The 26,449-nt window shown below is 43.1% G+C and overlaps 1 protein-coding gene across 2 annotated transcripts in view; it reads right to left on the bottom strand.

Annotated features, from left to right (window-relative positions):
• The window catches only part of adam9b (ADAM metallopeptidase domain 9b), a 77,039-nt gene that overhangs the window by 39,292 nt on the left and 11,298 nt on the right, over positions 1-26,449 (bottom strand). For both annotated transcript variants that reach the window (XM_078565263.1, XM_078565264.1), the window contains exons 3-7: positions 24,805-24,881; positions 18,854-18,932; positions 11,946-12,022; positions 3,917-4,106; positions 86-151 (exon numbers count right to left, since the gene is read on the bottom strand). In XM_078565263.1, coding sequence (XP_078421389.1) covers positions 86-151; positions 3,917-4,106; positions 11,946-12,022; positions 18,854-18,932; positions 24,805-24,881 — 489 coding nt within the window. The remainder of the gene's footprint in view (positions 1-85; positions 152-3,916; positions 4,107-11,945; positions 12,023-18,853; positions 18,933-24,804; positions 24,882-26,449) is intronic.

Raw genomic sequence — 26,449 nt, 5'->3', positions numbered from 1 at the left:
AACATGACCAAAAGTAAGCAACTTTAGTGAGACTGATATCCTTTTGAATTTAATTTTGAACTAATTTGAATAAATTGACACTTACTTTGTCATTATCAACAACCAAAACCAACTCCACATAACGGGTTCTTGGTAAAACAGCTCGCTTTTTCTAATGGTTAAACATAAAGATAGAATTGAATCAATTTTTTTCCTGGAAATATCTGAGCGCACCTGACTCTTAACTCTGTCATTTGCATAATTTACGCAATATTTTTACATGTAACTTTCAATTTACAGCTACAATATCAGAACATATGTAAAATGCATATATTTTGACCATGTTATTAACTTTTATTGTAAAGAAAAACAATTTATGCCTCAGTTATATAACAGGAAACTAGTTTTTCCTAAGTTTTCATATAAAAATGGTTCAAGTGTATTACCTAAAATTGATCTGAACATTAACTTTTATCACCCCTAATGCAGTATTGACTAAAGCACAGCCCAACAACGGTATTCCTCTGAAACACCTAATTGTGACGTCCTAAAACAGTCAGAAACTGTTAAAAATAAATTTTTTTTAAAAAATCCCTGTACCCACCACACTCACTGCGATTGTGGCAGGGGAACTGTATTACACAAATATAGATTGCAATAGCGTTTGAAAATACAGTACTAGTAAAATTTATTTAAGTTGTAAAGCCAAGGCTCTTAATGGTTCCCTGCTTATCTCTTCCTAGTCAGCATGTGTGACTGTAGAATATAAGACAAAGAACCTTTAAGGGATTGAAAAATAATATATCGTTTTATAGATTTCTATCAAAAATGGGAGATGTCTCCAGCAGTACTCAGTTTAAGGTACATTTGGACAACAGAATGTTGGAACAAACTTCTGCATGTGTATATTTACATTAATTCCAAGTATAGAAAACATATATATTCTAAACGGCATTTATTTGTTGGCTTTGCCAGAATGGGAAGACTGTGAATGAAGAACTGGTAAAGAAAGATTTACATGCAAAACCCAATAAGAACTATGTGAAGCTGTCCTTGCCTTGTGGTGGAAGTCGAGGCAGGTCAGCTCCAAGGTAGGTAACTGAGAGGACTTAACTGTCCGGTTGCTAGATTGCCACCATAGTTTTAGTAGGGCACTAACAAACAAATTGGCTGCTTAATCAATGTGCATAAGACTATAAGACCATAAGACGTAGGAGCAGAAGTAGGCCATTTGGCCGATTGAGTCTGCTCCACCATTCAATGAGATCATGGCTGATCTAATAATCCTGAACTCCACAATTCCTGCTTTTTCCCATAACCCTTGATTCCCATACTGATTAAGAATCTGTCTATCTCAGCCTTGAATATACTTAACGACCCAGCCTCTACAGCCTTCTGCTGTAAAAATTCTACAGATTGACTACCCTCTGAGAAAAGAAATTCTTCCTCATCTCTGTTTTAAATGGGTGCCCCCTTACTCTGAGGTTAGGTCCTCTGGTCCTAGACTCTCTTACAAGGGGAAACAACCTCTCAGCATTTACCCTTTCAAGCCCCCTAAGAATCTTATATGTTTCAATAAGGTTGCCTCTCATTCTTCTAAACTCCAATATGTACAGGCCCAACCAGCTCAACCTCTCCTTATAAGAAAATCCCTCCATCCCCGGGGTCAACCTAGTGAACCTTCTCTGGACTGCCTCCAATGCCAGTATATCTTTCCTTAGATAAGGGGACCAAACTGTTCACTGTATTCTAGGCGTGGTCTAACTAGTACCTTGTATAATTTTAGAAAGACTTCCCTATTTTTATACTCCATTCCCTTTGAAATAAAGGCCAACATTCCATTTGCCTTACCTATTACCTGCTGAACTTGTATGCTAGCTTTTTTGGATTCATGCACGAGAACCCCCAAATCCCTCTGTGCTGCAGCTTTCTTCAGTTTTTCTCTAATTAAATAATATTCAGCTCCTCTATTCTTCCTGCCAAAGTGCATAACCTCACACTTTCCCACATTATATTACATCTGCCACATTTTTGCCACTCACTTAATCTGTCTATATCCCTCTGTAGACTCTTTGCGTCATCCTCACCACTTGCCATCCCACCTATTTTTGTGTCATCCTCAAACTTGGCAACAATACATTCACTTCCCTCATCCAAGTCATTAATATATATTGTAAATAATTCTGGCCCCAGCACTGATCCCTGGTTACAGGTTACCATCCTGAAAATGCCCCCCCGTATCCCAACTCTCTGTCATCTATTAGTTAGCCAATCCTCTTTCCATGCTAATGTACTACCCCCAACACCATGGGCTTATTAAGTAGCCTTATGTGTGGTACCTTATCAAATGCCTTTTGGAAATCCAAATATATTACATATACTTGTTCCCCTTTATCTATCCTGCTTGTTACCTCCTCAAAGAATTCTAATAAATTTGTCAGGCATGATTTCCCCTTCATGAAGCCAGCTGACTCTGCTTGATTAGATTATGCATTTCTAAATGCTGTGCTATTACATCCTTTATAATATACTCCACCATTTTCCCAATGACAGATGTTAAGCTAACTGGCCTATAGTTACCTGTTTTTTGTCTCCCCTTTTTGAATAAGGGTGTTACATTGGCAGTTTTCCAATTCCCTGGGACTTTTCCAGAATCTAAGGACTCTTGGAAGATTACTACCAGCACATCCACTATCCCTGCAGCTATTTCCTCTAATATCCTAGGATGCAACCTATCAGGTCCAGGTGACTTATCGGCCCTTAGCCCCATTAGTTTCCCTAGAACTTTTTCTCTAGTGATAGTTATTATATTTATTTCCTCCCACCCCTTTTGCCCCGTGATTAGTTAGTATTAGTGATTAGTTAGTATTTTTGTTCTTCTACCATGAAAACTGATGCAAGATATTTATTCAACTCCTCTGCCATTTCCTGGTTCCCCATTATTATTTCCCCAGCCTCATTCTCTAAGGGGCCTATACTGACTTTGGCGTCTCTCTTCCTTTTTATATTTTTAAAGAACCTCTTACTGTCCATTTTTAAATTACTTGCTGGTTTACCCTCAAAGTTTATTTTCTCCTCTTTATTATGATAGCATACTGAAGGCTGAGTATTCCCAGCCCTATGGCAATGGGCTGGGAGACGGGAGGATTGGTAATATGGCAGGGCAAGGCATCGGGAGGGCAGCCAGATGTCTTCCTGCCGTCATAGTATATTCCCAACAGCAGGAGCCTCAATAGCTGCCACTGGGAGGCCAAGTGAACCACTTAAGTGACCAATCATGGGCTGCCTCTCACCCCCAGTGGCATTTTGTACTCGTGGCCACCAAGCGGATTCCAGGGATGGGCCCTCCATATTGGCTGCTCCATGGTCCATAGAGGGAGCCCCCCACCTCAGCAGTAATGGCCTCCCCTACATATTAGGGCATGGCCACCGCAATAAGAATCCACCTCTCCCGATTGTTTGGGCCTTCCTGGTCTTGAAGGAGGCCTCAGCATGGAGGTGCCCTTTCCTTCATCCTGTAGCCTCAGCAGTGGCTGCCTAGTTGCTGGCCCTCTGATCGGGCTGGAAGCTCTGGGAGACAGGCTACCATCCTCAATTGGTCCTGTGTGGTGGCCTCTTAATTGGCCACTGCTGCTAAAATACTGCCCCAGGGTTGGCTCCTGCTTTCAGCCCCAATGGCAGGAGTTGATCCTCTTTGGAAAAATTCAGCCCTAAGTTCCAGTTTTTGTTAGACGAAGGGTGTGCGCAGTGTTAACTGATAGGATCTGTACTCTTCAGAAATGTGTGTCTGGTTTCTATCACCTGTGGTTTCACCCAATTAGAGACATGGATAAAAGCTCATTCTAAAATAATCAGGAACCTGTTATATAATTTGTAACTAGAATCAATAATTTGTTTGTTATTAAATTATGAAACAATGAAATAAAGCTGTGATTACCCTCAGGTGCTGCACCAAACTCCCAAAGCCCGAGTGATGATCATTATTTGTTGATCCACTATGGTGAGGTACTCCACACATAAAGGGTTCCGCCTGCATGTCCTCTAGTCGATAAATTAAGTGTTCAAATGTAAATGAGCTTTCCAGTGGCTCAATTTTGAAACTTTTTTCACCAATCAAAATAATTCCTCTGCAATAAATACACAAGAAGGATGAGAAGTACTCATTGTCCAGCTGCTGTAATGAAGCAATGAAAGGATTACTTCCATGATGCCTTGCTTCCAGAAGGGAGCCAGACTCATAGAACTAGACTTCGAGTGAACATCTAGTCATTTTTGGAATGGGTCCGCGCAAGCACACAGACATAAGCACACAGACACACACAGACAGACACAGACACACACACACACACGCAGACACATAAGATGGAATTTTATGCCGGCGGGATGGTACGGTCTCACCGAAGTTAATGGACTTTGAACGGCTCGCTCCAGTTATGCATTGCGGTCAACAGTTTCACAGCTGGACTCTCTTTAAACTATCCACAAAGGTCCTTTATGTAAACCTTACTAAAATTCTGAAATTCCTGTCTATTTTCACTATCAATCCAATTAAGCAAGCTGCCCTGGCGCACAAAAGCTTACACTTGCTCGCCATAGAAATTTCTTATTTGCAATTAAGACATTTCAAACAACACCAAACCTGACATTCCAAGGCATTTAGATTCACTATAAATAGTTGAAAGTAATTCAAGATTATCATTGCAACAAATCAGTATAGATTAAAATCAATGCAATAGTGTATATGTTTTTGAATTTGAATTTGAATTTGAACACCCTGATATCTATTGCTCTCAGTTATGTGGGGTTACAGACAAATAACAAAGAAGCAGTGTCACTGGTAGGTTTGGCTGAGTGAGGGGGGTGGTTGGGGTGAGGGGTCAAACCCAGGATTTGGAAAACTGAGCCAGAAACTTCACAAACTTGAGATCCAAAGAGAGGTGACAGGGATTTCTGAGAGTGATATGATGGCTGTGCTCCAAGTCACGTTATGATATGGGAGGTCATGACTGATTCTGCTACAAGAAGGGGGACAGCACTGCTGGTCTGTTCAGACTGTTCAATCCATAGAATCATACATCACAGGAGACCATGCAAACCAGTGTGTCTATGTTGGCCCTTTGAATGAGCTACCCAATTAGTCCCATTCATTTCTCGTTCCCCATAGCCCTGCAATTCTTTTCCTTTTCAAATAAATATTCTATTCTTTATTTGAAGTTATATTGAAACTGCTGCCACCACTCTTTCAGGACGTGTATTCCAGATCATAGCAATTCAGTGTGTAAAAAAATTCTCCTTATCTTCCCTCTCATTCCTTTGCTGATCAGCTTAAAAAAAATCCAGATGTTCACGCCCTCTCTCTGCCATTCTCCTTTCCAACCCTAAAGAGTTAGATAAACTGGTGTCTGATATTAATCAGACTACAGCACTTGTCTCTTGTACTAAAATACATGCGCCTAATATAAGTTGAAAAAAAACCCTTGTCTTCTACGGGCAGAATTTTATGCTGATTGGGCAGGCGCGCACCCGACCTGATCCGGCATGAAATTGCATGGGATGACGTCGGGCAAGCGTCCCAACGTCATCCCGCGCTGGCGCGATATTTCGGTTGGCGCTTGCGCGCAAAAGTTGGAAGCGCACCCGCCGACAATTAAGAGGGTAAAACAGTGCAATTGTCCGCAATTTTTCATTGTTGGTCCACCCTTATGGTCGGCGGACAGGTGAATCGGCCAGGCGGCCTTTACATTTTTCATCAAACCTCATCCACAAGCGGGATGAGGTTTCCATGATGAAATAAAATGTAAATAAATTTCTGTGGTCAGCATTTTCAGTAGCTAAATTTTCAGGTGATTTATTTTGATACTTGGGCACTTTCCTTCAGCTTCTGAAGTTTTAATTTTTAATTTTTCAGCTCTTCAGCTCCCTGAGACAGCTCTCTGTTCCACCCCACCCCGGCAGCGATGAGCTTCTCAGCATGCATTTAACTGGCCAGCCAGTGTGAAATCGCGTTCGGGGGCTGATCGCGGTCGGTGGTCTGTTGCCCGGCTGATCCTGGGCCCGCCGATTGCACCCGCCTGCCGACCTAAAAATTCAGGCCTATGTTTCCTTGCAAATTAAAGTAATGCCAGTGCTTCAAATTTGATAACTACTTCTCAATTTCTAGGGTACCCTTAATTTGAGGGTGTTGTCCACAACATTCCACTGTGATTACTGCCTTAATGTTCACTTGCACTTGAAGAAAGTTCCAGCATTAATTTATCCTGGTTAGCCTAGAAGTGTAGAGTGTACTTTCCTCTGGTTATTAATGTGAGCAAAAAACTATAAAACTCACATTAATGCCTAGAAGCAACATCCCAAGTGTTTGCTTGTGGCAAAAGCATTTCAGATCACATTTACCTTTGTAAATCTCCTGTTAAGGGCACTTAAGCCTCCATAATTAGTTCAGTTCCATGGCAAAAATATACAAACTAGAATGATTAATTGTAAGATAAAATAACCTGAATTGTAATTGTCTCAAAGTACAGCGGCCCCATATCTCTAGTGGGAAAATGATGCAATCCACCAGAAAATAGTGGAAGTTACCAATAAACTGCTTGAACCTAGTTATATCAGATTACATAGCACCTTTGCCCACTTCATATAAGACAAAGGTCAGGGGGCGGTGTCAGGGAAAAGGTCTTCCTACAGAGGAATTCCTACTTCCCTGGAGGATTTGGAACCCAAAGCTCTATGGAAGGCTGGTACACTGAGTGAGATATGGTATACCGGCCTCCACATGAGCAGTCATGAGCTACACTGGTGTGGGATGTTTAAAGGCCAAGGAAGCAGACCCCTGAAGAATGCTTCCTCATCCCCAGCCAAAGTACTTTGTATTCTGGTATTGCGTTGCTGGTGGGTAAGAGATATGCTTGCAATGCAAGTTCTGCCCGCTTGTCCCATATAAATTAGATACTGTCCCAAGACCCTGCAAACTCCAGCACTGGAGAGCAGTGGTGGGGATGATTCTGCAGAACTGCAGCCCACAGATTTTTCTGGCCAATATCTCCTTAAAAAATTTCATCCGGTTGTAATTTGAATCCATGCCACTACTAAGTTTAAAGATCTATGGGCAGGAGTTTCCCTTGGTCAGTCGGGCACGGCGGGTGGGCCCGGGAGCGGCCGCGAAACAGACCGCTGCCCGCAATCAGGCCCCAACCGCGATGTTGCATTAATTGGCCAGCCAGTGTGAAATGTGTGCTGAGAGCCTCAGCGCTGCTGGGGTGGGGGCGGGAGGAGTGTGAGCTCTAAAAGTATGCGCATGCATGGGGGAGCGCTCACTGAAAGCTCCCTGAAGGCACAGAGCTGCCTCAGGGAGCTGAAGAATTTTACAATGAAAAATAAAGATTTTGAAAATAAGGGAAACATGTTCCCACATGTGACTCAGCCACATGAACAGGGAACCTCATCCCGCCCGTGGATGAGGTTTCCTAAAAGATGCAAAAGCCGCCTGGCTTATTCACCCACCTGCCAACTGTAAAGTTGGACGGGCAGCAAAAAATACAAATTCATTGCTAGTTTAATGACCTTAATAGGCCTCTTAATTGTTGGCGGGCACACTGCCGACTCTCGCGTGCGTCTGCCGACTGAAATATCGTGCACTATTTTATTCCCGATCGGGTCAGATGCGCACCCGTCCGTGAGACGTAAAATTCTGCCCTATATGTGTATGCTATGTATCTGTAATGCATTAAAAATCTGAGCCTTGAAATTCAATGACACCACTAAATGGATGCCTAAGTTTCCAATGAGGCAGGCAAGAATGGTGTGCTCATCATGAGCAGGAGGTATGCCAACTGCCATATTGTTATAGGTTGAAAATAAAGGTATCCAGGGCCTACGTCTGAAGGAGGCATTAGGCCCTTTGCATATGTGAGTTAGGATCCGAATCTTTGTTTGAATACCCCTGTGCAAAATTGGGTTGCGCTGACTTCATTCTGGAAAACCAGACCAATGCACTAACAAATTTCTAGGCCTTTATGTCTATTGTCTGTTCCTATCCGCAAAACCTTACTTCCTGTTGTCAGGTTTTTTGTACTAAATTTTTTGATTAAAATTTTTCTCCTCGCATATACAATTGGAACTGCCACACCTACCCTCCCAGGTGGGCATAAAAGATCCTGTGTGACTTTTTGAAGAAGAGGAAGGGAGCTTTCCCTGCTGTCCTGGCCCATATTTTTTCCTCAACCAACACAACTAAAATGCCCCAGATCATGTATCTCATTGCTGTTTATAGGACCAAGCTGTATGCAAATTCAGACAACACTGAATACATTTTAAAAGTACTTAAATGGCTGTAAAGTGCTTTGGGAACCCTGGAGTCTGAAAACTGTTACATAAATGAAAGTTCTGTCCTTAAAATTAAAATGCTACACTAAAATAAGGACCACATTACAAATAAAATGTGGACTGAATTATATATGTACAACCTGGTTCACTAACGACTATTCCCTAATCCCAGCTCATTTAAAGACTACTTTTTCTTCTTCCGTTCTCTGCCCAAAGGCAGGTCCAACCCACAGCGCCACATGTTCCACCATGGGTAGGGCAAGGAGGCAGATCCCAAATCCATCTCAGTCAGAACAGGGGCCAAACCCTGTGCTGTTGGCACCAATCTGATTTAAGATGACATTTAGCCTTCATTCCCTGCATATAACAGAATTACAGAATTGTTACAACACAGGAGGCCATTCAGCCAATCGTGTCTGCACCAGCTCTCTGAATGATGATGCCATTCCCCTGCCTTCTCCCCGTAACCTTGTAGATTGTTTCTTTTCAAATAATCATTTAATTTCCTCTTAAATGCCTCGATGGAACCTGCCTCCACCACAGTCTCAGGCAGTGGATTCCAGACCCCAACCACTCATTGAGTGAAAAAGTTTTTCTCAATTTACTTTTGCATCTTTTGCCAATTACTTTAAACCTGTGCCCTCTTGTTCTCGAACCTATTATGAGTGGGAACAGTTTCTCCCTATTTACTCTGTCCAAACCCCTTGTAATTTTGAATACCTCTATCAAATCTCCTCTCAAACCTTCTTTTCTGTAGGCAAACCAGTCTCAATCTTACTTCATAACTGAAGTTCCTCATCCATGGAACCATTCTCATAAATCTCTTCTGCACTCTCTCCAATGCCTTCACATCCTTCCTAAAATGCAGCACCCAGAACTGTACGCAATACTCCAGCTGACGTCTAACTAGTGTCTTATACAAATTCAATATCATCTCCATGCTCTTGTACTACATGCCCCTATTAATAAAGTCTTAGGATAATGTATGCTTTATTAACTGCTCTCTCAGCTTGTTCTGCACCATCAATGACTCACACATATATACACCCAAGTCCCTCTGCTCCTTCATCCCCTTTAGAGTAGTACCTTATATTTTAAACTGCCTCTCAATGTCCTTCCTACCAAAATGTACCACTTCATATTTCTCCGCATTGAACTTCATCTGCCATCTATCTGCCCATTCCACCAACTTGTATATGTCTTTTTGAAGTTCTACACTGTCCTCCTCAGTTTACAATGCTTCCAAGTTTCATCTATAAATTTTGAAATTTTTCCCTGTACACCAAGATCTGGATCATTAATATGTATCAGGAAAAGCAAAGGGCACAATACCAACCACTAGGGAACTCCACTACAAACCTTCCTCCATCCCGAGAAACATCCATTAACCATTACTATCCGTTTCCAGTCACTCAGCCAATTTTGTATCCATGAGTTAGCCCTGGAGCCTTTGGAATATGTGAGAGTCAGTCCTGGAGTCTTTGGGATGTGTGAAAGTCGGTCTTGGAATATCTGGGATGTGTGAGAGTTGGTTCTGGATTCTGGGATATGTGAGAGTCAGTCTTGGAGTATCTGGGGTGTGTGAGCGTCAGCTCTGGAGTCTTGGGTTGTGTGTTTGTGAGAAAAGAAAGACTTGTATTTGTCTAGCATCTTTTATGACCTCAGGATATCCTGGAGCCCATTAGACCTCTTTCTCTTCCCCAGAAAACAGTGGAGTCTGGGTCATTGAATTTATTTAAGGCAGAGTTAGACAGATTTTTGATAGACATGGGAGTCAATGGTTATAGGGGGACAAATGGCAAAGTGGAATTGAGACCACAATTAGATCAGCCATGAGCTTATTGAATGGTGGAGCAGGCTTCAAGGGCTGAATGGCCTACTCCTGCTCCTAAGTCCTATCTTCTTATGTTCCTATGCTGCTACTGTCCCTTTTATTCCTGAACTGTAACTTTTCTCACAAGTTTGTTGTGCGGCATTGTGACAAACGCCTTTTGGAAGTCCATGTACATCACATCTACAGTATTACCCTCATCAATCCTCTCTGTTACCTCTTCGGAAAACTCCAGCAAGTTAGTTAAACACAATTTTCCCTTAAGAAATTCACGCTGGCTCTCCTTAATTAATCTGATTTGTCAATGTGACTATTAATTCTGTCCCAAATTATAGTTTCTAGAAGCTTCCCCATCACCTGAGTTAAACTGACTGGTCTAACACATGAGATTGGCAGATAAAATCATATTTATTTAAGAATTCCTGGCTAAAATAGTGGTCAACCTGGTCAGTTGGTAACACTCCCATCTCTGAATCAAAAGGTTGTGAGTTTCAGTCTCATTCCAGGACTTAGGCACACAGCTTATGCTGATACTCCAGTGCAGTACTGAGGAAGTGCTGGTGGTGGTGTTCCAATGCTGTCCTTGTCCTTCTAGGTGGTAGAGGTTGTGGGTTTGGAAAATGCTGTTGAAGGAGCCTTGGTGAGTCGCTGCAGTGCATCTTGTAGATGGTACACACTGCTGCCACTGTGCATCAGTGGTGGAGGGACTGAATGTTTATGGTGGTGGATGGGGTGCCAATCAAGCTGGCTGCTTTGTCCTTGATGATGTTTAGCTTCTTGAGTGTCGTTGGAGCTGTACTCATCCAGGCAAGTGGAGAGTATTCCATCACACTCCTGGCTTGTGTCTTGTAGATGGTGGACAGGCTTTAGGGAGTCAGGAAGTGAGTTACTCACCGCATAATTACCAGTCTCTGACCTGTTCTGTGTAATCATCAGTGAACATCTCCACTTCTGACCTTATGATGGAGGGAAGGCCATTGATGAAGCAGCTGAAGATGGTTGGGCCTAGGACACTACCTTGAGGAACTCCTGCAGCAATATCCCGAGACTGAGATGAATTACCTCCATCAATCACACCCATCTTCCTTTGAGCTGAATCCAACCATTGGAGAATTTTCCCCCCTCATTTCCATTGACTCCACTTTTGCTAGGGCTCCTTGATGCCACAGTGATCAAATGCTGCCTTGATGTTAAGGACAGTCACTTGCTCCTCACCTCTGGGGTTCAGCTCTTTAGTCCATGTTTGGATCAAGGTTGTAATGAGGTCAGGAGCTGAGTGGCCCTGGTGGAATTCAAACTGGGCGTCAATGAACAGGTTATTGCCTAGTAAGTGCTGCTTGAAAGCACTGTTGCCAATACCTTCCTTCACTTTGCTGATGATCGAGAGTAGACTGATGGGGGCAGTAACTGGCCGGGTTGGATTTGTCCTGCTTTTTGTGGACAGGACATACCTGGGCAATTTTCCATATTGCTAGGTAGATGCCAATGTTGAAGCTGATGTCTTAGTGAATATTCCTCCCTTGCTGTGCACAAACTGACTGTAGCATTTGCCAAGGAAATAAATTGCTTCATTTCAAAAAGTAACTCAGTGAATGTGAAGTGCTATCAGACAATTCTATGATATGGCAAGTTCTGAGATATTTGAAAAGGTGCATTTTGTTTCTTTCTAAATGGCTTTAGAAGAAAATTATAATTCATAAGATTTAAATCATTCAATTCAGTGAGATATTCAGCTCAATTTAGGGTTATATGAAACCATGTTTAGTTGTAAAACAAAAACCGTTCTAATAAAAAAACAGTTCTAATACAATACCTGATACCCGAGCAAGTGCTGAGCAAAACTGTGGAATCGATAATGCCCTCCACAACCCCGTGGTAGTAACAGTGGATCTGAAATGAATGATTCATTGTAGATATTAATGATTGGACTTTACAGTATAAGTAAGCATGACATTATTGCTAGGGTGTTAGCATTTTGAGTAATCTTTGGTTTTAGTGAAGTGCGGAGTGGTGTAGTGAAAATTGCAATGATTTTTCCTCTCTTCTCCCCCCCCATTTTCCTCTTGCTTGTTAGAGTGTAGGTCCATGGGCTGGAATCACCCTCCAGACCCCAGCTCAACTGACTATTCTTCATATGTGTCAGCTGTGGCTCAGTTCATAGCACCCTCGCCTTTGAATCCGAGGGTTGTGGGTTCATGTCCCACTCCCGGAAACCAAGAACTGTGATTGCACTCGAAAGAGTTGCAATCTGTGACTGTTGATAACTCAAGGTACCCTGTAACACGGAGGGAAGTTGGCTGGTGGTGTCTGTGTTATTCTTCATATGTGACCTAGGACAATGACTATTCACAGGCTGTTTACCTATAAACACATTACAATGGGTTATTCTGTACTCAGCTGATACCTACACACTTTTCAGTAGAAGTCATTGGATGGTGATCATATACTCTAGCTGATTTTCTCTGCCCTAACAAGTGCACCTACTAATCAAGTTAACTTCAAGTTTGTAACTTCATACAAACCAGTACTTAAAGCTGGTATCGGAGTAGGAATTCCAATTTAATGTTAATTTCTGCCAAATTACAAGTGTTTTGTTTAGCAAGCTCATGCTAAACAGGGCTGGTGAAATTCATTACATTTAGAAGCCTTACAGCTAACAGGTTCTGATAAAGGGATACACCCAAAATGTTAGTTTCTCTGTTCTCTCCACAAATGCTAATTGACCTGCTGAATGTAACCAGCTTTTTCAGATTTTTTTTTAAAGATTTGCAGGCTTTGAAGTTTGTTGCTTTTAGTTTTATGAGAAACCCCATCCTGCCAATCAGTATTATTCTAAGCAGTCATATATAGAGCTACATAACTCTGAAGAAGGGTCATATGGACTTGAAACGTCAACTCTGTTTTTCTCTCCACATATGCTGTCAGAGCTGCTGAGATTTTCCAGAATTTTCTGTTTTTCTTTCAGATTTCCAGCATCCGCAGTATTTTGCTTTTAACAAAGTGAGAGTTGGTCCTATAGCAAGTGCGTCTGGGGAATTGATAATGGAAAGTAGGGAGATGGCGGATGAATTAAACAGGAATTTTGCTTCAGTCTTTACTATAGAGGACACAAGTAACATCCCAGAAATAGCTGTAAATCAGGAATTGGAAGGGAGGGAGGAACACGGGAAAATTACAATCACCAGGGAAGTGGTATTGAGCAAATTGTTGGGGCTGCGGGCTGACAAATCCCCAGGTCCAGATGGACTTCACCCTAAGGTCTTGAAAGAAGTGCCTAGTGAGATAGTTGATTTCTTTGGTTTTAATTTTCCATTATTCCCTAGATTCAGGGAAGGCTCCGATTAGATTGGAAAATAGTGAATATAACTCCTTTAATCAAAAAGGGAAGGAGACAGAAAGCAGGAAACTACAGGCCTGTTAGTTTAACACCTGTCATAGGGAAAATGTTAGAAGCTATTATTAAAGATGTTAAAACAGGCACTTGAAAAAAATTAAGGCCATCAGGCAGAGTCAATATGGTTTTGTGAAAGGGTTCTTTGAAGGAGTCACATGTGCTGTGGATAAAGGGGAACCAGTGGATGTACTTAGATTTCCAGAAGGCATTTGATAAAGTGCCACATCAAAGGTTATTTCAGAAAATAAAAGCTTATTGTGTAGTGGATAACATATTGGCATAGATAGAAGATTCCTAGCTAGCAGGAAGCAGAGTTTGCATAAATGGGACTTTTTCTGGTTGGCAGGATGTGACAAATGGTTTGCCACAGGGATCAGTGCTGGGGCCTCAACTTTTACAATTTATATGAATGACTTGGATGAAGGGACTGAAGGAATGGTTGCTAAATTTGCTGATGACACAAAGATAGGCAGGAATGTAAATTGTGAAGAAGACGTAAGGAGGCTACAAACTGACATAGATAGGTTAAGTGAATGGGTAAAGATCTGGCACATGGAGTATAATGTGGGCAAATGTGAAAAGTTCATTTTTGCAGGAAGAATAAAAGGGAAGCTTATTATCTAAATGGTGAGAGATTATTGAGCTCTGAGATTCAGAGAGACTGGGTGTCCGAGCGCATGAATCACAAAAGGCCAGTATGCAGATACAGCAAGTAATTAGGAATTCATTTATTGTGAGGGGAATTGATTACAAAAGTAGGGAAGTTATGCTTCAGTTGTACAGGGCACTGGCAAGACCACATCTGGAGTATTGTGTACAGTACTGGTCCCCTTATTTAAGAAGAGATGTAAATGCATTAGTAGCAGTTCAGAGAAGGTTTACTAGACAAATACCAGGAATGGGTTGGTTGTCTTATGAGGAAAGGTTGGACAGGTTAGGCTTGTATCCACCGGAATTTAGAAGAGTTAGGCGACTTGACTGAAACCTTTAGGATCTTGAGGGATCTTGACAGGGTGGATGTGGAGAGGATAAGAACATATGAAATAGGAGTGGGAGTAGGCCATTTGGCCCCTCAAGCCTGCCCCGCCATTCAATATGATCATGGCTGATCTGCCCCAGGCCTCAACTCCTCTTTCGTGCCAACTCCTCATAGCCCTTAACTTCCCAATATTTCAAAAATCTATCTACCTCTTCTTTAAATACTTTCAGTGATCTAGCCTCCGCAACTCTCTGAGGTAGAGAATTCCAGATATTCACTACTCTCTGAGAGAAGAAATTCTTTAGCATCTCAGTTTTAAATGAGTGTCCCCTTATTCTGTAACTATGTCCCCTGGTTTGAGATTCCCCCACTAGTGGAAACATCTTCTCAACATCTACCCTGTCAAGCCCCTCTGAATCTTGTACATTTCAATAAGATCACCCCTCATTCTTCTAAACTCTAATGAATAAAGTCCTAACCTGTTTAGCTGTTCTTCATCCCAGGAGTCAGCCTAGTGAATCTCTTTTGAACTGCCTCCAATGCCAGTATATCCTTTCTTAAATACGGCGACCAAAACCGTACACAGTGCTCCAGGTGCAGCCTCACCAACACTCTGTACAGTTGTAACAAGACTTCCCTATTTTTAAACTCCAACCCCCTAGAAATACAGGCCAAAATTCCATTTGCCTTCTCAATTATTTGCTGCACCTGCGTGCTAACCTTTTGTGTTTTATGCACAAGAACACCCAGATCCCTCTGTGCTGCACTCTTTTGGAGTCTTTCTTCATTTAAATAATAGTCTGCCTTTTGATTTTTCGTAGCAAAGTGCATGACCTCACACTTTCCTACATTAAACTCCATGTGTCAAGTTTTTGCCCACTCACTCAACCTGTCTATACCGCCTTGCAGTTTCCTTATGTCCTCATTACAATATGCCCTCCCACCTATTTTTGTATCGTCAGCAAATTTGAATACATTACACTCTGCCCCCTCCTCCAAGTCATTAATATAGATAGTAAATAATTGAGGCCCTAGGACTGATCCTTGTGGCACTCCACAAAAAGACTCATTAATCCCAACTCTCTGTCTTCTATGTGTTAACCAGTCCTCAATGCATACTAATACATTATCCATTGTCCATTATACTTTGAGCTCTTATCCTGTGCAATACCCTTTTATGTGGCACCTTATTGAATGCCTTCTTGAAATCCAAATACACCACATCTACCGGTTCCTCTTTATCAACTCTGCTTGTTATATCCTCAAAGAACTCTAGAAAATTTGTCAAACATTTCCCTTTCACAAAGCCATATTGACTCTGATTGCGTTAAGCTTTTCTAAATGTCCTGCTATTTCTTCCTTAATAATGGACTCTAGTATTTTCCCAACTACAGATGTTAGGCTGACTGGCCTATAGTTTATTGCTTTTTGTCTGCCTCCCTTCTTGAACAGGGTTTTCCAATCTGCTGGGACCCTCCTGGAATCCAGTGAATTCTGGAATATTTCGACCAATGTCTCCACTATATCTGCAACCACTTCCTTTAAAACCCTTGGATGCAGGCCGTCAGGCCCGGGTGACTTGTCTGCCTTTAGTCCCATTAGTTTCTCAAATACTTTGTCCCTCATGGTAGAGACTGTTACAAGATCTTTCCTCCCATTAGCTCCTTGCTTATCTGATATCTTTGGAATGTTTATAGTGTCCTCCACCATGAAGACCGATGCAAAATATTGGTTTAAATTATCTGCCATTTCCCTGTTCCCTGTTATTAATTCTCCAATCGCATTCTCCAAGGGTCCCACGCTCATTTTAGCTACTGTGTTTCTTTTTATTTACCCAAAGAAGCTCTTGCTGTTTGTTTTTATATTTCTTGCCAATTTACTTTCATAATCAATTTTCTCCCTCTTTATTAGCTTTTTAGTCATCCGCTGCTGGTTCCTAAAAGAATTCCCAATCCTCTGGCCTACCACTAGTTTTCGCCACTCTGTATGCCTTAGTTTTTGATTGGATATGCTCCTTGACCACCTTTGTTAACCATGGGTGGTTCATCCTTCTCATCAAGTCCTTCTTTTTAACTGGGACAAATTTTGCTGAGCGTAATGAAATATCTGTTTAAATGTCTGCCACTGCTCATCCACTGACCTTCCCCTTAGTCTATTTTCCCAGCCCACTTTACACAATTCTTTCTTCATACCTCTGTAATTGCCCTTATTTAAGTTGAGGACACTGGTTTGAGGTCCAAGTTGCTTACTTTCAAACTGAATTTGAAATTCTACCATATTCTGATCGCTACCCACTCGAGGATCCTTAACTATGAGATCTCTTATTAATCATACCTCATTACACATTACTCGATCTAAAATAGCCTGTTCCCGGGTAGGTTCTGCAACATATTGCTCTAAGAAACAATCCCTGATGCAAATTCGTCTTCCATGTTATCCCTGCCAATCTGATTTGTCCAGTCAATGTGCAGATTAAAATCACCCATGACAATTGTAGCACCCTTCTTATAAGCCTCCATTATTTCCCATTTGTACTTTGTCCTACAGAGGGGCAACTGTTCGGGGGCCCATATACGATTCCCACCAGTGACTTCCTCCACTTGCTATTCATTATTTCCATCCAAACTGATTCCACATCATGATCTATTGCACCTATATCACTACTCACCACCACACTGATCCTTCGTTTATTAACAAAGCTACCCCACCTCCTTGTCTTTTTTGCCTATTTTTCTGTACCCATGAATACCCATGAATATTGAATTCCCCGTCTTGGTCACCCTGAAACCACATCTCTGTAATAGCTGTCAAGTCATATCCATTTCAACTCACCTATCTTGTTATAAATGCTGTGTGCATTCAGATAAAGAGCCTTAAGCTTTAACTTTTTACCATTATTATTCATTCTGGTTCTAATTTCTGCTGCACCCCTCTGCTTATATTTTCTGCCCCTTCCTGTCACACTTTGATTATCATTCGCCTCTTCACTACTCTTCTAAACTTTCCTTCTATTGAACCTTCCCCCCACTAATTAGTTTAAAGCCCAATCTACATGTTTCTTATTGTGGGAGAAGCTAGAACAAGGGGTCACTTTTTAAAAATAAGGTGTTGCTCATTTAAAATAGAGATGAGGAGAATTTTTTTCTTTCAGAGTGAAGTGAGTCTTTGGAACTCTCTTTCTCAAATGGAGGTGGAAGCAGAGTCTTTAAGAGCTAGATAGATTCTTGATTAACAAGGGGTGAAAGGTTATTGGGGGTTGGCAGGAATGTGGGGTTGATCAGGTACAATCAGATCAGCTGTGATCTTATTTAATGGCAGAGCAGGCTCGAGAAGCCAAGTGGCCCACTCCTGCTCCTCTTTTGTATGTAACCTGAAAAATGCCAAACTTTGAATTTGGCAATAATGAATACAATCTTTCTGAAAGACTGCATATGTTCAATGAACACAATGAATTTACTTGCCATGCGGTCATACAGGGCAGAATCTTCTGCTCTTGCTGGTGGCTAGTTTGGGGGCAGGAAGTGCATGTAATTAGGTGGAATGGTGGCCTACTGGAATCCTGCCACCAACCCCGCCTCCGCCAGAATTATTTCTTGGTGGGAATGTCCTTGGTCGACCTTCCCATCCCACCACCTATTGAGACCCTTAAGTGGCCAATTAATGACCACTTAAAGGCCTCACCCCACCACCACTGGTATTAACCCAGTTGGAGGAAGGGCTGTCACCATGTAGCATGCTCATCCACTAAAACCATGCAGCCAGCTTGTCACCTCTTGGAGGGTTCCCTCGATCAAAAGCACTCAGTGCCTGATCAAGGGACAGGACATCAGGAAGCGGGGTGGGGAGGGGCACTGAGAGCCAGCCCTCTGCTCTTGCTGCTGACCCCCCTGCACCCCTCTCCCCAGGATCCACATGCTGTGAAACACTCCACTGCCCAACAATACTTACAGCGATCCTGGGACTCCACTGCCTGTCCTTCCAGCAGCAGCCATGGCCTCCCAAGTGGCATTGCTGAGCACAAGAGCTGCTGGCCTCTGATTGGCTGGCAGATTTCAGTGGGCGAGACTTCTGCCCTGAGGTCTTGAGTCCAGGGGAAGGCCTGCTGCTGGCTTTGCCACTACCTAATTGGTTTATGGTTCAGTGGGCCATACCAAAAAGAGGCAGCCGGGTTTCTCGCTGGCTCACCTGTTGGCAGGCGAAACCCCTGACGTCTCAACAATATTTCACCCACAGACTGATAACGCATGCATGGATAAATATATATGAATGTCTCTGGGGGCTGTGATAAGCCTCACAGTGTCCTATGTGCTGAGAATAGAGAGCTAACTGCCAATTGCTGTGCACTTACCCGAATCTTGGGTTTAGATGCCTTCATTTTGCCTTCTTTGTCATATGTATATTGTACAAAATCCTTAGCAAGCAGATTCCTGTAAAATAAAATTTATATACTGTTGCACTAATTAATATTATCTTACGACTTGACTGATGCCATACTGAGTAAATGGTACGCTAAGGAGGAAAGAATTTCTGTTTAAGTGCTAGCATTTGTCTTATAAGGATGTCCCAATACATTTCAAAACCAACAAATTACTTTTGAAGTACAGTCATTGTTGTGTTACATACAGCAAGGTTGAATAATCAATGATGAGGTTAATAACCACAAGTAAAACAATATACTGCAAATACTTGAAAATCTGAAACAAAGCAGAAGCGTAAAGCATATCTAAATTCCCATTATATGTCCCTGTCGCACAAAAACTGTGAAAGGGAAAGCTGAAGGTAGGGATTCCCACCTCCAGGACTAAGGATGGCGATCCGCTTCTCAGAGCTGCTGGCCCAATCAGAGGGCCGATAGCTGAGCAGCCTCAGAAGTGCCACTGATAGAGATGGCCTAACCTCTGCTGAGGCTGCAGGGAGTAGAACAGGGTTCCTCCATGTTGAGCCACCCTCAAAGGGCAGGTAAGTATATTTTTAATGTACCAGAGCCAGACAACCAGGCCCAGCAATCCAAGGGATGAACCCTCCAGCATCGGCACAGAGCTGTGGGGGCAACCATTGCTGCTACGGGGCCCCTCTGTGGACCATGGAGAGGCCATAAAGAAAACCCTCTCTGGTAACCCACGGGAAAGTCAATTCACTGTACCTGGCGGTGTCTCCATTCAATGGAGGTTCATCCTAATGCCAGTGAAGTGTTGTCAGGGGTGGAAACCGGCCATTTATCAACCACAATTGAAATAATTGGCTGCCTGCCTCTGATAATATGCCATGACAGCAAGAAGACATTGGGTTTCCCACTTGCTGCCTTCTCGATGCCATTTTACTAGCTTTTCTGCATAAGCCTGTCTCCACAGGGCTGCTAAAATTCTGACCCTTGTCTCTAAGCCTCTATTTGTAGCCCAAATGACTACGGGATATTTATAATGCTGGGATTTAATACTGTTCCCTCTCCTGCCCTTGAAAACTTTGGGCGTAATCGTCCCAGATTTGCACTAAGCACAGAAGCGGGTGGGAGATATGACGTTTTACCCGCAGGCCGCAATGGCAGCTTTTCACGCCATATCATCCCAAACCTGACATATTAATTATGCATTCCTGGGAAACACGCAGTTTCCATGGCGGGCAGGCTCTCATTCGCACAGCTGTACAGAAGGCAAGAAATCTTCAGCCCCCAGGTTCAATGACACATCCCTCGAGCGCCTTGTGGATGCAGTGGAGGCCTGCCGTGATGTTCTCTAGCCCCCGCTCTGGTCGCAGGATGGGCAGCAACATCACTAACCTGGTTTGGGAGGCAGTGGCAGCGGTGGTCAGTGCCAATGCCCTGCAAAAGAGGACAGCCACCTAGTGCTGCAAGAGGATGAATGATCTCCTCTGTTCCTCCAGGGTAAGTCATTCTTCTCATCACTCTCAACTCGCACACTCACAAACCATCACACATCCACAGGGATCTCACTCACTCACTGCCAATTCAAGGGACATCACCATTCACTCTCTCACACACACCTTCACTGGCCTCATCCCGTCCTTTGGACCACTCACCACCCACACATGCCAGGCATACTTATCATCTGGCCTGGCAGGCATCCTGCTTACATTCTCTCCATCTCTATTCATGCAAGATAAGCTGGCACACAACAGAAGGGAGAGGTCACAGACTGGTGAAGGAATGCCTGAAATCAAGGTCCTCAGAGCCTTGGAAAACAGAGCCATCCAGCTGGCCGGTGAAGATCTGGACCATTCCTGTGCTGACGGTGAGGTTGGCATTGCTCTACCAAGCGAGGATTCAGCAGTGCAACATCCATCCGACAACCATTCTGTGACTGATGTGTCCTGTTTCACAGGCCACTGAGATGCACTAATTATCTCTCCTTGCTTTCACAGGCACACCTGGGAAACTGCCAAGAGAGTCCATGACCCATGGCCTCCAATCAAACCCCGAGGGAAGCTCAGAAAAGGAATCCGCTGAAACCCTCCTTGATGACCAGTCATAGCGCTCACCCACACCCTCCATCAGTGCAGAGACACACACCTCAGTGAGACCTAGCTTTAGAGCAGCCTCATGGCTGAGTGGACGATCGCAAACTGGTTTCATGATGTTGCAAAACTGACTTTTGGCCTTCTTGCCATACTGTCTGCTCACACTGCGGAGTATGCCTGACAACAGTGGGCATGGACGATTCAGCCCTTAGGGAAAGAGGATATAGAACAGTAGAGTCCTTTGAACCATACTGTGTGTCACAGGGCTAGAATTATCATCTGCCTCTTAGACTTTAAAAACACACAAGCACATTCTTTTGGCTGCATTCTTCTGTGTTTCAATCAGGTGGAGATGATGAATTGTCCTCAGGGCACAAACTAAGTTATTTTTGTGTTATAATAAGGGAAAATGTTTGCACAATACTTCAGTCTGTCCTACTATACTAATGTTTTAGAAGTAATTTAAGGTAATTTTATGAAATTACACTCAACCCAATATTTTGTATGTTAAATGGACAGAAAGCCTGCAATTGCATGTCCAAAAACCCAATAGACCCTGTCAGCACGAAAGGCTCCATGAGAATGTGGTGTTGTAAAATTAGCTCTTATATTTCAAAAAAGTATTTAAAGGCGGTTAACTTTATCTCATTACAATGAATCAATTGGACGGTGACTACAGTATATATTCGGCTGAATGTCTAAGCAGTGAGGAAACAAACACCGACTGTAACAGTGATGTTTGTTTTCTCACAATTTCCTGTCCTCCTCTTCTGATGGCAGTGACTCTACTCACCACACAATGACTGTGCTTTTTTAAACTGGTAAGGCACTTGGTAATTCCAGTCCTGCAGTACACAATGCAGCTCAAAAACCTCTACTACTCCAGATCTCCTTGGTCTATCTTGCTGTAGTGAAGGAGAGGGAACAGCTTTGAACCCCAGCACATTTTAACAGCAGCCCTCCAGTGCCGTAACTTCCAACTAGCATTGGAAAGTGTTGGCCCTTAGGAATTAGAAGAAATAAATGCCTGCTTACTTGCCCTTGTAAATTATGCTGACCCTTCCCATTGCCAGAGCTGCTTGGAGCCTGCATTGAAAGACTCCGTGCAGGCCCCGGGGAAGTGTAGCTCTGGCGGATTCAAGGAGGCCATGCCCCTTTTTTATGACACTATAGTAGGAGGGGTGCAGGTGTCGGAGGTCAGAGCTGGGGATTTGGAGGTCGCGGGTGGGGGCGGTTGTAAGTCGGGGGGTTGGGATGGGGGATTGGAGATCGGGGGGTGGGGGTGTCAGAGATCGGGGGTGTGGGGGGGTTGGGGAGGTAAGCAGAGTAGTTTTGGGAGGGTTGCGGGTGGGTGTTGGGAGATCAGTGGGTGGTGTTGGCTGGGGCTGTCAGGGGTGGAGGGCTCGGGGAGTGTGGGAGGAGCTGTGGGGTTGCTGGGGGAGTCCCATGGGGTCGGCCTGGGTCTTTTCAATAGTTACATAGAGGTTTTAATTCTTCTAACTTTTTCTGAGTAATTATTGGTGTAACTGTGGCGGAACCATCCAAAGTTTGCGATTTAAACCACGTTTTTGGATGGTTTCCAGGGCAATTGTCCAGAGGAAGCATGCACTTCTGGGTAATTGCCGTGCAAACCCTTACCTGGGAACTTCCGAGAGGGATTCCCCAGCGCATCTTTGGGGTAACCCCAAATCCGACGCTGTGGAGCTCGGTGGTTACGGCCCATTCTTTTAGAGGAAGAACTAAACTGAAGCTCCATCTGTCCATGCTGGACATTCAAAAGCCCTGAGCTTTTCCAGTGTTTCTGGTCATCAGTGCTTCTTTAATTCATGCCAACAAAACAGGTTAACTGTTCATCTCAGTGCTGATCATAAGTTCCTGTCATGTGCAAAAGGTAGTGTAGTGATAATGCCACTGGGCTAGTAATCCAGAGGCCCTGGCTAATGCCCTGGGAACCTGGGCTCAGATTCTACTACAGCACCTGGTGGAATTTAAATTCAATTAATCATTGTAAAAAAAAAAATCGAATTAAAGTTAGTCTCAGTAATGAAATTATTGAATTGTTGTAAAAACCCATCTGGTTCACTTATGCCGTTTAGGGAAAGAAATTTACTGTCCTTACCTGATCTGGCCTACAGGTGACTCCAGACTCTCAGAAATAGGTTGACTTTTAACTGGCTTCTTTAATGGCCTAGCAAACCATTCAGTTACAGAAAAGTCAAAAAAGGAATAAAACTGGACAGACCACCTGGCATCAACTTAGGCACCTGTTGATCCTGCAAAGTCCCCTTTACTTACATCTGGGGGCATGAGCCAAAATTGTGAGAGATATTCTACAGACTAATCATGCAACATAGTAATACTCACCAAATGATACCTTACAGTCAATGTCCCAGGCACCACCATCACCATCCCTGGATATGTCCTGTCCCACCAGCAGGACCAACCTAGCAGAAGTGGTATACATTTGGGAGGGAGTTGCCCTGCGAGTCCTCAACATTGACTCCGGACCACATGAATGCTCATGGCATCAGGTCAAATATGGACATCCTACTGATTACCACCTACTGCCCTCCCTTAGCTGATGAATCACACCGCTTGGAGGACGCACGGAGTGTGGCAAAGGCACGGCATGTACTCTGGGTGGAAGACTTCAATATCCATCAACAAGAGTGACTCAGTAGCACTACTACTAACCAATCCGGCCAAGTTCTGAAGGAGATATCTACCAGATTGGGCCTGTGGCAGGTGAACCAGCAAGAAGGAAAACCTACTATATCTTGTCCTCTACCTGTTGCAGATGCATCTGTTCATGAAAGTATAGGTTGGAGTGACCACCACGCAGTCCTTGTGAAGATGAAGTCCAATCTTCACACTCAGCATCCCCTCCATTGTATTGAGTAGTACTACCACCATGCTAAACGGGAGAGATTCAGAACAGATATGGCAGCTCAAATCTGAACATCCATGAGGTGCTGTGGGCCATCAGAAGCAGCAGAATTGTATTCAACCACAATCATGGTCCGGCATATCCCTCACTCTACCATTACCATCAGGCCGATGGATCGACCCTGATTCAATGAAGAGTGCTAGGACATCACTGCAGGAGTTCCTCAGGATAGTGTCCTAGGGCCAACCATCTTCAGCTGCTTCATGAAAGACCTTCCCACCATCATAAGGTCAGAAATGGGGATCATCATTGATGATTGCACGATGTTCAGTAACATTTGCAACTTCTCAAATACTAAAACAGTCGGTTGCTCAAGACCTGGACAACATTCAAGGCAATAGGAAATCTGAGGTGAGTAATACGCCTCCTGACTTGTCAACACCTGCCCACAATCTACAAGGCACAAGTCAGGATTGTGATGGAATTCTCGCCGCTTGCCTGGATGAGTGCAGCTCCAGCAACACTCAAGAAGCTTGACACCATCCAGGACAAAGCAGCCCTCTTGATCGGCACCCCATCCACCAAGATGCACTGCAACAACTCATGAAGGTTCCTTCAACAGCACCTTCCAATTCTGCAACCCCTAAAACCTAGAAGGGCAAGGGTAGCAGCTGCATTGGAATACCACCACCTGCAAGTTCCTCTCCAGCTCATACACCATCTTGACGTGGAACTTTATCGTTGTTCCTTCACTGCTGCTGGATCAAAATTCTGGAACTCCCTTCTAGCAGCGCTGTGCGTGTACCTACACCATATGGACTGCAGCAGTTCGAGAAGGCAGCTCACCACCACCTTGTCAAGGGCAATTAGGGATGGGCAACAAATTCTGGCCTAGCCAGTGATGCCCATATCCTGTGAAAGAATAAAAAAAAACTTACTTGTTCCTTTCCAGTTTTAGCATATACACTTCACCTTCCAAATTAATTGAATAAGACATTTGATCCATCCATTCTCCCTGCAGTAATAACAATAAAAATAAATTTCAATCTTAATATAGGTTACAAAAGACTGATTCGGTTTTGTCTAATTTATTAGCTCTGTATTATCTTAATAGAAAAACTTGGATTTCTATAGAACTTTTAAAATAGAAAGACGATGGTTGGGATTTTGCCAGTAATGTGTTTGTCTTGACATCAGGAACATATGCAGGTCTGAGTTCATGCAGGAATGTATTGGGAAGCCCTCCCTACAAGGCTCACTGGCATTTTACCCCCCATCTGCCCCCAAGCCTGCCACCGGAGGGCTGGTAAAATGTCACTCAACAAGCCCAAAGACACTTTGCATAGAACATCAAACCTCGGTGGAAAGTTCAGAGATGTGACCAAAGGCGTGTTAGAAAAGATTGATTTTAAGTAAGTGTTTAATGACAAAGAGAAAGTGGAGTAAGTGCTTAGGGAAGGAGCACCAGAAAGTAGGCTAGAGATAACTAAGGTCCAATAATGAAGCAGATGGAGAGGGCCATGCACAGAATGTACACTGGAGGAGATGTGAGACTGGAGGAAGCTGCAGAAGTAAAGTGGGTAAAAGGCTGGGAAGGGATTCATAGATGAGGACAATAATTTTAAAATTAATCCATTGGGATATAGGGAACTAAGAAGGTCAACGAGGACAGGGATGATGGAAGAATGGGTCTTGTTATGAAATAGGATAGAGGTAGGAGAGTTTAGCTAAGTTAGTTTATTGAAGGTGGTGGATGGGAGTCCAATAAGATGAACATTGAAAAAGAAAATCAAGCTTGCAGTGATAAAAGCATGGATAAGGGTCTCAATGGCTGAAATAAGGGCAGAGGCAGGCAAATGTTGCGAGACAGAGTTAAGTGATTTTGGTGATGGACATTAAATTTGGCTCTGGATTGAACTGAGAAGCTGGAAATGGAATAGACTTTGTAACAATGAAATAGGGTTGTTCGTTAGGGCTGCACATGGTTGTTTTCATTTTTCAGGTGTTGAATTGGAAGAAATTCTGGCTTAATCAGATCTTTATGTCAGTGAGATTTGTATTGTTTTTGGGTCTTTTCCACATGTTTTACCCTAGATCTTTTGGCTCCTGTATCTTAGGTGAGTTCCAATTTCCCAGGCATTTAAGATTATCTTCAATAGCTTTAATATTTAGGTAGACTTTCAGTAACATTCACAAACAGAAATACACAAATCATCCCATTATTTCAGAAAACAAATTATCCAATGCCTCCATTAGATCTCCCACCCACCTCGGATGGACATCATAATATCAGGCCAAATTTTAGCTTTAAACTCATAAGTAAATTTATTTGAATAAAAGCTGAGCATGTAATTAATTAGATACTGAATGAACCAAAAATTGATAAAGAGGAGATATTGGAAATGCTGGCTGTACTTAAACGTTAATAAGTCACCAGGACCGGAGAGGAGGCATTCGAGGAAAGTAAGAGTGGAAATTGTGGAGATATTGGCCATAATCTTCCAATTCTCCTTAGACAGGGTCGGTGCTAGAGAACTGCAAATATTACACCCTTGTTCAAAAAAGGACGTAATGATAAACCCA

This window comes from Cetorhinus maximus, chromosome 20, assembly GCF_964194155.1.
Source record: "Cetorhinus maximus chromosome 20, sCetMax3.hap1.1, whole genome shotgun sequence".
Classification (NCBI taxonomy): Eukaryota; Metazoa; Chordata; class Chondrichthyes; order Lamniformes; family Cetorhinidae; genus Cetorhinus; species Cetorhinus maximus.
The sequence above is the reverse complement of the archived record's forward strand: the minus strand, read 5'-3'. Positions and strand labels throughout refer to the sequence as shown.